Source organism: Syngnathus typhle, linkage group LG21 (genome assembly GCF_033458585.1).
Source record: "Syngnathus typhle isolate RoL2023-S1 ecotype Sweden linkage group LG21, RoL_Styp_1.0, whole genome shotgun sequence".
Classification (NCBI taxonomy): domain Eukaryota; kingdom Metazoa; phylum Chordata; class Actinopteri; order Syngnathiformes; family Syngnathidae; genus Syngnathus; species Syngnathus typhle.
In genome coordinates this window covers 4267204-4279942 of record NC_083758.1, presented here as the reverse complement: position 1 = coordinate 4279942, position 12739 = coordinate 4267204, and the positions used below count along the sequence as shown (strand labels likewise).

The window sequence follows — 12739 nt, the reverse complement described above, 5'->3', positions numbered from 1 at the left end:
TTGTCGTGTTAAGAAAATGAAACCAAGATAAATCATTGAAATGTTTTTTTCCAGAAGGGAATTAAAAAAAAAAACACTGGCAGAGCTAGAGGGGGGGGGTGCGGGGGCACTGACCCCCCCCCCCCCCCAAATACACTTGCTAGGTGTTTCATGTTTCATTTTTATATCCAATGATTTAGCAACTGATGTAATCATTTAACTGGATATAAACAACACATCGAATAATACAATCTGTACATTTTAAAGCAAAACAAAAGCAAAACTAAACACTGTAAAAATCCTTTTAGTTACTCTTATCTGCCCCAAAATTGGCAAGTCAATGAATAAGGGATGAATCAGATAAGGGGAATGTAGTCTGTCAGAAGCGATCATGCGGCGCGAGATGTTTCAAAAAACTTTCCAAAGCACTCTCATTTGCACTCCTGCACACGCGCCGACACATGAGGACGTGAAGTAATTATTTTCCTTGACAGTTATATTTGCATCCCCAGAGCAAACTGCCAAGCGGCGGATGAGAAACACTCTTGAATTCTCATTTTAGCGTCGCCACTTGTAAATTCAGTTCAAAGATGTCATTTGGACGCAGATTTATTTTCTTTTCTCCATTCTCTCCCGTGATGTTTTTATTTTTTTTAAACTGGTTGATAGCATTTCTGACGGCTCTTCTATTCCCCCGCTGCCATCCCCCTCGCAGGTTGAGGCCATGCGCTGGAAAAGGGGTGACCCATCGCTGCCGGCTTCCGTGTGCAGCCTCCCGTGCCGCGCCGGGGAAAGGAAGAAGGTGGTGAAGGGGGTACCCTGTTGCTGGCACTGCGAACGATGCGAGGGGTACCACTACCAGGTACGTGGATGACGAAATAACCAGTCAACAAAGACGCCATAAGCGAGCGCAATTCCAGCGTTGATGTGTCAAAGGAAAATTTCCAAGCATAACAGCAACTTGACGATTGTCAGGGGGGGAGATCGATACTCATTTTGCTGACACGAGCAGCAGCAAGCAGATCAATAATGTGCTGACACATTTACTGTAGATTTGGGACTTGAGTGGAATTAGGTATGGCGCCATGACAAAACACAAGCACGCCACAATAAAGCAGGCGGAGAAAAAGTAATGTGCCACATGCGCCGCCCCATAGAAGTAACTTGACGGGAGCAGATAATGACCTTTGGTGCGTTGTTGCACTGCATACATGGCAGACCCCAAAAGAAATGGCTGGCATTACATATTGCTTGATACTAATTAGACTGACAAGAAAAGTTCTGGCTAAAAAGAAAGACACGTACAAGCAAGGTGTATTTATTGATGTTGTTGTTGTTAGCTAATTTAGCTTTTTTGTAGGTTTCCATCATTTGCTAAGGTGTTTTGAGAAAAGTCACGCTAATGCTAGCTATCTTAGACTGGATTGTCAGCTACACTGACTAATTGCACAAATTCTAACAAAAATTCTGTCTAATCTGAAAGAACACGTACAAACAAGCAAGGTGTGTTTATTTTTGTTGTTGTTAGCTAATTTAGCAGATTTTGTTAGTCTCTTCCCAGTGTTAGCTCAACAATAGCTTTAAAGTCACACCAACGCTAGCTAGCTCTTAGGGGCGCCACACACCGAGCGATGAGATTGAAACTATATTTCATGAGGTTTGGTTTCATACTTTGACAGTTGAATTAATACTTTGAACCCTAGATTGTTGTTTCACGTACGTATCTGTACTTCCGCAGGCCTCCGAGTTCATGTGCGAGCTTTGTCCGTACGAAATGCGACCCGACGCCAACCGCACGGGCTGCGTCCCCATCCCCATCATCAAGCTGGAGTGGCATTCGGCGTGGGCCGTGGTCCCCGTCTTCCTCTCCATGCTGGGCATCATCGCCACGTCGTTTGTCATCGTCACCTTCGTGCGCTACAACGACACGCCCATCGTCCGGGCCTCGGGCCGGGAGATGAGCTACGTGCTGCTCACAGGTATCTTCCTGTGCTACGCCATCACCTTCCTGATGATAGCCGCCCCGGACGTTGGCGTGTGCTCCTTGCGGAGGATCTTCCTGGGCTTGGGCATGTGCTTCAGCTACGCGGCACTCCTCACCAAGACCAACAGGATCCACCGCATCTTTGAGCAGGGCAAGAAGTCGGTCACGGCGCCCAGGTGAAGACCGCCGCTCACTCTTCACCTCAGTCTGTCCGGACTTGCCGTCATTATTCATCATTACGTTTTGGTCATACATTATGTATCAGGCGTGAACTCGGGATCACCGTTTGCGCTCGGTGGGAGACTCTCCTGGCAGGCGGCGTCAACGCAGCGGCTGAAATGTTAACGTCGGCTTTAATGGACGTCAGGTTCAAGTGTCTACCAGCAGGAGACCAGCAGTTTCCTCGCCAGCGTTAAAATTGACCTGACTGTTGACTGAGACTGAAAAGTTCCAGGGGGTGTGTCACAAAAGATCCATAAATATTTCATTCTGCCTCCTGTTAATTTTGGGTGTCATTTCACCATCAACCACTAGAGGGCAGCACACTATATCCTACTTTCTTATTGCCTTGTTTTTGCTGAAGACATGCTCATTCCTGTCCATCCTGCTTTTGACACCCACAGAAAGCAACATCGTTTTTTCTCTCTCCCCGTCCCAGGTTCATCTCCCCGGCCTCGCAGCTGGTCATCACCTTCTCCCTCATCTCGGTCCAGCTGCTGGGTGTGTTCTTATGGTTCGCCGTGGACCCGCCGCACACTGTGGTGGACTACGGCGAGCAGCGGACCCAGGACCCCAGGTCGGCGCGCGGGGTCCTCAAGTGCGACATCTCGGATCTGTCGCTCATCTGCTCCTTGGGCTACTCCATCCTGCTGATGGTCACCTGCACGGTGTACGCCATCAAGACACGCGGCGTCCCCGAGACCTTCAACGAGGCCAAGCCCATCGGCTTCACCATGTACACCACCTGTATCATCTGGCTTGCCTTCATCCCCATCTTCTTTGGAACGTCGCAGTCTGCGGAGAGGGTAAGCACCTGCGTGTCCCAATACTTTTGTGCCTATCAACAAGTTAGCGACAGGTTAGTGGTCACGATGCATTTATGGGCTTCCCGTGGGTACGGCTAAAGTCTCCCCTGCGTATTTTACAACGTTATTACATTTCATTTTACAGTTATGGATTTTCGCCCGTGGCCGGTGCGGAACGAATGCGTTCTCTCTCCCTCGCCGAAACGGGCTTTGGAAATCAAATACGCGGCTTAAGGCGATAATGTTGTGGCCGTCGTCGCTCTGCTAATATGTTAAGTCTGATCGGCTGAGCTTGCGTGTAGTTTTTCCATTTGCACGTGAATCAAGGCATCTAAAAATTGTGTGTTTTAAGATAAAACTTCAAAAAAGCCAAAGGGTTCTTTTGGTTGGAGCCGCGCACTCGAAAATGTCACCAGTCCGCCCCATTTTGTCATCTTCCTCTTCAAAACTAGCTCGCTCCCGTCGAGTCCGCTGAAGCGTCGCGACTTGCCTCCCACTCCTACCGAGGAAGAGCCGGCGGGTAAAAGATTTCCCTACTTCGGAGTGTCACTCAAGCCTTTATTACATAGATATATTTTTTTATTATTCATCCCTTTTTTTTTTTTTCTCCCCTGTACCCCGGCCCCATTTCTCTCCGGAGGCTGGCGCTGACAGAGAAACAATGTCTAAGCGCTCATACGGGATAGCGAGCGCCCTGTAACCGTGGCAACTTAGGAGCCCGCATCTTTCACGCTGTCGCTAACTTTAGTTTTGATACTCGATAAATCCGCCGGGACACGCCTCCTCGGGAATATTCCAAGCTTCTCTTCCTGCTGATCCACAACCTAATGAGGTCATGACCTCGCATACATTTAGGCAACGCACCCCAGCGTATTCTCACATCGGCTCTCTTGACGTTTACTCGCCTAATTAGAGTGTGCGACTTTGTGTGTTTTTGTGCGCCGGCGTGCTGTGTGTAATTGGGATATCCACCAAGTGGACGCTTTTATGTGTCCCTTCTAATTGGAATACGGTGTCCAATGTGAGGCGTTTGGCTGCTTGAGAGGGAATAAACAGGTAATGATGTGATTCGCTGATGGGGGGGGGGGGCTGCTTTTAATGAGTCGAGTTCCGCTCAGGTGGCCTCGCATTATGATCAACGTTGAAATGGCACCGTCGTCATCACCTACCGTTTCCCGCCCGAGCTTGTCGTAACGCCAATGACAGAAGTCATCTGTGCTCGATTACTCACATTTACTGCGGAATTAGACGCCCGCGGAGCAATTTGACACGTCATGCCGAGCTCACGGGAAACGAAGACAAACGATGCCACTGTAAGCGTTTTAATGCCACTCCCGGTTCAAGTTTGCTGTCAAACTAAATATGAAACAAAAGAGTTTAATCCCAATTTAGTTACACAAACGCCTTATAGGGTTAGCTTATTGCTATCACATAGCCATGCTAACACAACTTGCAATGAATATTTTTTTTTATATTTGAGGCATATATTCTTTATCCTCTGCAAATAATGACAGTTTCCTGCGCAACTGTGACCATGATTTTATTTTATTTTTTTTAATTATGCTGCCTGAGTTCTACTTGAATCTTGATCCATGCCCAAGTACTTGTTTCTACTTTAATTCGGGATAATTTACGCTTGAAGAATGATTAAGAATTCGGGCACGTAGCTTTTGTGCATAGAAGGCTGGCTGGGGATTAATGCCAAGTCATTTGCATGTTATTTCCCCGACTGCTGGAAGTAACGTCTGGAAATGAGGAAGGCAAGCACAAGCGTGATGAGGAATGCACAAAAAGAATTGGAGAAAATAAGAAAGTTTCTAAATCTTTCCCTTTGACCCATTTCCAAACAATACTTGCCTTGACACCTTTCCCCTCTCCCATCTCGCTTGGTTTTTCATCTCTCTCGTAGCCGCCGTAACTCAGAGCCGCGTCGAGCGTTCCGAGTGGGTCGGGACGAGTGCCGCCGGGAGGGATGAGAGCGGCGAGTGTCGTAATAGCAAGGTGGGATGGGAGGAATGAGGCGAGGTTGAAGGGACTCGACGAATTACACAGGGGAGAAGAGGTGAAGTGTGTAGCGTGAGTCAAGCGCACATTTCTCTCTTTTTAATTTTTTTTTTTTAGGAAAAAGATTAGTACGGACACGCACGTAATCAGGATCTTCCCCTTCTTTGAGCAGGGAACAGCAAACGGATGGCGTCCAATCTCTCGGAGGCTCCACACAAATCCATCAGATAGATTTATGGCGGCGGCTGCGGTCCTTGTGGAGAGCGAGTGACCAATCCGATCCCCGAAGCAGGGCTCGCCAAAGTAATCAATCCAAAAGTCGTGTGAAGTGCTAAAGGAGAAGCAGACAGGGTGGTGAAATCAACTCGGGGAAACTAAACTAAGTGTACAAGAGGCAGGGAAAAAAATGTCATTGAATTATTTATTTGAAGCAGTCGTTTAAGCAGCGGCGTACAAAGCGGGGAGGCTGGGCCTCCTCACATCTTGTGTCCAGTAAGAGCACAAAGATTTTTTGTTTACATAAAGAAGCCTTTACATCCACACAAAGTAGACGGAAATCTCTAAGTAGTCTTTTGTAGAAGATAATGAAGCCGTCGTGGACAGCGGCGGCCACGCCGGGGCCCAATTAAGCGATGCCCTGACATAACGTAGAGTTATTAGGCCTGTGTTTTTTCTTTTTAATATCACCGTGTCATATTGAAGGTAAAAAAAAAATGTCAACTGGGTGACGGGAGTCATTTAGTTTGTCAATGTAATCATCACTGAGTCCGAAACAAACGGAGGGATGAAACTTTAATGTCACCCTCAAACTATATCGAAAATAGTAAGACATAGAATGTTTTCTTTATCGTTTTGGTTATTGCTAAACCATTTTAACCAACATCAGTTGCCAAACAGGAAAGGAAAAGAGAGAAGTGGTCTCTTCTATTTCTTCATAATTGTCTGACCTTTACGAAAACCGCTTTCCCAATCAGCCTGTTGTGCTTGACCCTAAAAAGCAATGAGCTCAGTAAAGCGCTTGCTATTAACGACGGTAAAGGTTAACGAAGTGGACAAATAGACAATGCGGAATTCAAATGGCAGCTTCTGGAAGATAAATCAAATCAAAATGGCTCCCATCATGACTTGTCTCGTTCTACAAAATGAATTCCAAGTCAAATCTCCCGAGCCTCCCATTAAAATGATGAGTGGTCCCATTGCGGGCGGTGGGAGACGGGTACTCGCTGTCAATTAAATCCACAGAGCGGCTCGGTCCCGCTCCGCAAATAAGAATGGCCGTACAGTTCCCCCGCAGGGCCCGGAGGCTTTCCTATACTGTCGCAGGGACAGGCACCTGCCAAGGACAGCTAAACGGATTAGCGCCATGCTAAATGATGCAAAGAGTGAAATAGGAGCGAAAGAAGGTTGACGCAAGCGAATCGTGGGAGTTTTCTTCTCCCGAGTTTTTTCAGGTGTTCCCGACCTGTCTCGGTTGACTTTGGCTCACGTGCAGGCAGCTGTTGCATCACAGCTTTGTCTTCCCCTCCCGGTATTTGCTCAGCCAGTGAATTTTAGCAGCCTCCGACAGAAGGTAATTCACGGGGGGGGGGGGGGGGGGGGAGGCGTGATGACAGTTTTAAAAGGATCTCGCACATTCAAGCAAGCTGGCGTGCATTTGATAGCCACATTTTTTCTGCTTCGTTTCAATGGAAACGGTGCTGCTTTTTCAGCCTTGGCCACCAGGGGGTAGTATGATGTATATAAAATGGCTCAAACGCTTAGTCAGTTGTAGTCATTTGTTGTTCTTTGCAGAAGATAAAGAATATAACCCTGCTAGCATTGTTATATTGTCTGTCTACAAGTGTTGCTGCCATTTGTTATATCTGCCGCTCAAAGCTAAAGCTACCACAGCGCAGCAAGCGTTATTAATCGCGTGTTAGCATTAAGCTAAGTGACTTAGTAAGATAATTCTCACCACGTTACATTTAGTTTGATAACAAAGTTTAACAGGGAGTGGCAAAAAAAAAAAAAAGCTTGAAGTCTTGTTCCGGAGAATTGTTCACTATCTGCCAAAGTATTTTATTTTTTTAAAATATGCAAATGAAAGTGTGCTCCCGCTTATCTCAAGGCACCACTTTTGCGGATGATGCGGCCGTTTTTGTATCCTGACGTCATCTCGACGACTCTGCACGTTTTCACGGGAATTAGATTTTATCCGAATCACGCGCCCTGACTTTAATACGCTTCGCAGATATGTCGCCACGGTAACAAAATTGCTGTAAAGCGAGAGTAAGGATTAAGCAAGACGACTTTCCGACTTTTTTAGAGCTCTTATCCCGTTTATAGTCGCGGGCACATTAGATTGTCTGAAATCCAATACAGTACGAGGACAAAACATCACAACGCTTCCTTTTTTCTCTTTTAGGACACGCGTTTACCGTTTAAGGGCCTCTGAACGAGGAGCGCAACTATCATGTTCTGTCATGATTGCGCGGAGCATTGTAATAAAGTCTGCTTGGAGGCTTCACTCTGAGCGCTAATTAAAAAATAACAAGGTTAAATCAGCCCGAGCACTTTTTTATCATTGACACAAGAGACGGCGACTCCTCTCGAGATGGCAATTAAAACGCTCCCGTGTAATCAAGTCGGTGGTGGCAATATGAATAGAATTTGGGCTTGCTGAGAATTTATGCTTCCCCACTCGTCTAAACACGATGTTTTGAGTAATTGTGAGTTTGCCGGTTATGACTCCACCAGTTTGTTTTTTTTGAAATGCATCTCAGGAGGCGGCCATTTTGCCTTGTGGAACCACTTGCTGTCACCTGAAAATGGGAAGCTAATAAACCTTAAAAGTGTGGGGTTGTTTAGCCCAGGCAAAATAAAAACAGCGAGGAATGTGTTTGTGCCCGTTGCATACTTTAATGTGCCTCTGAATGAGTAAGTGAAATGTATTTGTACTAAAAGTTAAAAAGTTAAAGTCCCATTCCCATGCCCTATTCCCGTTTTTTGAACTTGTGCCTGTCTGATTTAAGTTCTTCCAAATATGATCGTCCCTTAAAACATTGGGCAGTCATCAAATCTTCACGAACTTTTTTTTAACAGCGTATCACATGGCCAGGTGGCCGCAAGGTGGCGCAAATTCCTCTGTAAACTCTAAACAAAGCAGCTGTTCCATTGAAAAGTTTGCAGGAGATTTGCGCCACCTTGTGGTAACATGTGATACGAAAAACTTCTTGGAAATCTGAATAATGCCCAACATTTTAAGATACAATCGTATCTGCAGGCTCAGGGGACTCTTAAAATTTCAAATTAAATGTTTTGATCATTTATTCACATTTTAGTATTCCAATCAAGATGGCTGCCCATTGAGTTAAACGGCCATTGTGGCTTTTTTTTTTTTTGCAGATGTACATCCAAACCACCACCCTGACCGTCTCGCTCAGTCTGTCGGCCTCCGTCTCCCTGGGGATGCTCTACATGCCCAAAGTCTACATCATCCTCTTCCACCCCGAGCAGAACGTGCCCAAACGGAAGCGCAGTTTCAAGGTAAAAAAACAAAAGTCTGCGCCCGGCGCTTTTTCAGAGCCTCACTTGAATTTATTGCCAAATCCTAACGGCGCAGGCCATTGTGACCGCCGCCGCCATGTCGGGGAAGCTGTCGCAGAAGGGAGATCGGCCCAATGGGGAAGTGAAGACTGAGCTGTGTGAGAGCATGGAGACCAACAGTAAGGCTTCTTCTTACTGCTGCTAATTCCCGTAGCAAATGTTGCTATTTCGTCAGGATTCCCAAAAGGTTGCAAACAGTTGCAAACTATTTTTCCAGTTGTTCACCGAGGCACGGCCTTTAGAAAGTTACTTGTTTTGTCCCGCAGCTTCATCTACGAAGACGACATATGTCAGCTACAGCAATCACGCCACCTGAAACCAGACAAGATGAAAAGCTTAGCGGACCAATGGACCAACAGGCAGAATCCAAGCATGAGACATTTTGTAACATTTCACTTAAATGGGGAGGGGGGGGGGGGTGTTCTTGCCATTCGCTGGTCCAACCGTAAGTTTAAAAGTTTATGTTTAAAAAAAAATAAAAATAAAGGACAATGTGATATAAGCCTTGACTGGACTACAAAAAAAAATACAGAAACATTGTATGCATAAGGGCCAGAAATAGTTATTTAAAAAGAGAAATCTATGAGACTAAACATGTTTGTTGTTCTTCTCTAATTGTTAGTATTTTTGTGGTCGTGAGAAGTTTTTCCATTCTTGTCTCACCGTTGTCGATGAATTGTCCTTGCATACTGAGATGAGTGTTCCCTCCCACTGTCTTGGCTTACCGGGTTGTGAACCTGTAACACAACATGGGTGACGCATGCCGCTTTTGATACCAAAAGGAGATTTATTTATAATAAAGGAATGTTTTTGCAAATACCTGGATTGCTCTGCTTTCACCTTTCGCTATTAAAGCTCCACAAATTCAAAAACGCCTATCTCCGAGTTGCCTGGGAACAAATCGCCAACTTGATCCAAGTAAAAAAAAAAAAAAGCAATAATCTATTCTAGCTGTTGTCATGAGAATGCAAATTTAGTGTCGGCCTGCGCGATTCTGAGATTACGCCAAACTAATGGGGAGGAAAAACACAAACAAAACATTACAAAGAGTAAATGAAAGCAGTGTCCCACTTAATTAAAATGAATCGGAGATAAAACTGGGGGGAACACGACATAATATCCCCTAAATTGTATGTGTGCATGTGATTAGTGTATCTGCGGGCAGGCAGCTTGTTTTGTTTGGCCACATTTTACTATTGTCTACTCCAGCTTAAAAGTTCTGAGCCAAATGTCGTATTTTGTCACCGATATGCTCTTTGATTCATTGGCTAATAAAACTAGCAAACTAAAGACGTGTAGCCACAGTTGTGTAGATATTTGTAGCACACTATTTTGTTTTGTAATAATTGACCTCCTCTTCAACCCGAGCGCTATGACCCCTCCCCCCCGGAGCAGCTTGGATGCAATTTCCGATGTAAATGGGACTGTGTCCACGCACGACGTGTCAGAAATGTCATTAGCCGTGAAGATATGGTAAGACGGAAAGGTTACCAAGCTCTGGATGTGAATGCTAATTACTTCGAAACTTCCTATTCCAGTGAATTGTGTCCACTATATGGATTATAATATAACCGTGAAAATATTTTTTCCCAAACGCCATTATACAGTAACTTCTAAGAAATGAATCAACAAACACATAACACAACACGCCTTACTATGTATAGTGATTTTTTGAAAGGCATCAACATTACATTCCGTGTCGCCTCTGGCGTCACGCCGTGATGTTAATAGTTTGACAGGCCCCGCTGCTCATCTCGCATCCCGCCTCCCCGCGGCGCCTCCACTCTTGCTGTTTCTGTCCTCTCAGCTGCTCAGGTCGTGGCCGTCGCACGGCGTGCAAAAGAAACAACAGTCTCCAAGTGTTTCTCGATTTTTCTTTGCAAAATGTTATTTTTCTAAAAGTTCTGTTCAGCGAGACTTTGTGTGCCGGAGGATGGGAAGGACAACAACAATGAGAGGTCATGTCAGGATGACTCAACCTTAGTCATCAATCATCTTATTAGCTGCAGCCAGCCACCAGCCCGAATTTAACCTGACCGCAAGTTGCCACGACCTATTTTTAGTTTCTCTGTCAAAGACACGTGCCTTCATTTCAAATGCTGTTCTATGAAATCATGACACACGTAAACAGGCATTCATTCCTGAGGAAAAATTGAGGAGAGGTCAAGAAAAATAAGCCAAGATGTTTTCAGAACGCCTTGTATAGTATGTCGTACGCCTTAACGTGATCAATGTCTTAAGAAGCCTTACTGTTTATGGTTACTTTTTAAAACAATTAACTATACATGATAAATTTTTTTTTTTTTTTTTTTTTTTTTTTTTTTTTTTACTCAAAAAAATGTGGGATTTTCTAAAGGCTTACTTTACATGATCATTTTAAAAAATGCAATTTGTTGTTTTTTTTTAATTGGTTTTATTCTTTAAATCATGTTTGAAATAAAGATTCATTCATTCATTCAGTCTTTCATTCATTCATTCATTCATTTAAAAGAAAAGCCTTATACATGGTCATTTTTTGTACTAATTAATAAATCAATAAAAAAGCCTTACTAGGTCATTTTTTTGACAAATATTTTTTTTACAAAAAAGGCTTACTATAAATGGTCATAATTTTATTTTTAAAAAAAATAAAAAACATACTCTTTCAAAACGCCTTACTCTACATAACAGGCCACTCCATTAGGGAAAAATCATGGCCAAAGCTGAACTTAAAGTGAAAAGTGACACACCCGCCCTCACCCCCACTTTCTGATTGGGTGGTTGATGTGATGTCACTTGGACACTCCATTAGGTACACCGCCACTTTATTAGGGAAATATCATGGTGGTCAAAGGTCACAGGTGTCAAGCTCTCGTCCTCGGGGCCGCATTCCAACATGTTTTCCAACATGCCCTCGTTAAGCGCACCTGCGTGAAAAGTTTTAGCCACTTTCACGTGCTGCAAGAGCTAAAACTTTTCACGCAGGTGCACTTAACGAGGGAATCACACGGACACTCCATTAGGTACACCGCCATTTTCAAGTGTACCTAATGACAGGCCACTTTATTAGAGAAATATCATGGTCAAAGGTCACAGGTGTCAAGCTCTCGTCCTCGGGGCCGCATTCCAACATGTTTTCCAACATGCCCTCGTTAAGCGCACCTGCGTGAAAAGTTTTAGCCACTTTCACGTTCTGCAAGAGCTAAAACTTTTCACGCAGGTGCACTTAACGAGGGAATCACACGGACACTCCATTAGGTACACCGCCATTTTCAAGTGTACCTAATGACAGTCCACTTTATTAGGGAAATATCATGGTCAAAGGTCACAGGTGTCAAGCTCTAGTCCTCGGGGCCGCATTCCAACATGTTTTCCAACATGACCTCGTTAAGCGCACCTGCGTGAAAAGTTTTAGCCACTTTCACGTGCTGCAAGAGCTAAAACTTTTCACGCAGGTGCACTTAACGAGGGAATCACACGGACGCTCCATTAGGTACACCGCCATTTTCAAGTGTACCTAATGACAGGCCACTTTATTAGGGAAATATCATGGTCAAAGGTCACAGGTGTCAAGCTCTAGTCCTCGGGCCGCATTCCAACATGTTTTCCAAGATTCCCTCGTTAAGCGCACCTGTGTGAAAAGTTTTAGCTCCTGCAGAACGTGAAAATAGCTAAATCTTTTCACGCAGGTGTGTTTAACGAGGGTAACTTGGAAAACATATTGGAACGCGGCCCCTCGAGCGCTGGAGGTCGACACCCCTGGTTTAAGTGAAAAGTGCCCCACCCGCCCTCACCCCCACTTTCTGATTGGCTGGTTGATCTGTGACATCACTCAGACACTTCATTAGGTACACCGCCATTTTTAGGTGTACCTAATAACAGGCCAGTTCATTAGGGAAAAATCATGGCCAAAGCTTAACTAAAAGTGAAAAGCGCCACACCCGCCCTCACCCCCACCTCCTGATTGGCTGGTTGGTTTGTGACGTCACACGGACACTCCATTAGGTACACCACCATTTTCAGGTGTACCTAATAACTTTATGCATTTTTTGTACGTGTCAAGAATGTGTATTTGACTACTTGCTCTTTATTTTGGGGGACACCAACACATAATACACAACGTAAAACACATATACATAGTCATATAAAGCAGTTAACCAAATGTCAGATTTTTGTTTTCATG

General features: G+C 44.7%; 1 protein-coding gene across 1 annotated transcript in view; it reads left to right on the top strand.

The window, feature by feature from the left end:
* grm8a (glutamate receptor, metabotropic 8a) overlaps positions 1-9825 on the top strand; it is an 88744-nt gene extending 78919 nt beyond the window's left edge. The window contains exons 9-14 of the mRNA XM_061269040.1: positions 695-841; positions 1718-2139; positions 2622-2988; positions 8377-8517; positions 8594-8696; positions 8844-9825. Coding sequence (XP_061125024.1) covers positions 695-841; positions 1718-2139; positions 2622-2988; positions 8377-8517; positions 8594-8696; positions 8844-8893 — 1230 coding nt within the window. The 3' untranslated portion in view covers positions 8894-9825. The remainder of the gene's footprint in view (positions 1-694; positions 842-1717; positions 2140-2621; positions 2989-8376; positions 8518-8593; positions 8697-8843) is intronic.
* The last annotated feature ends 2914 nt before the right edge of the window (positions 9826-12739 follow it).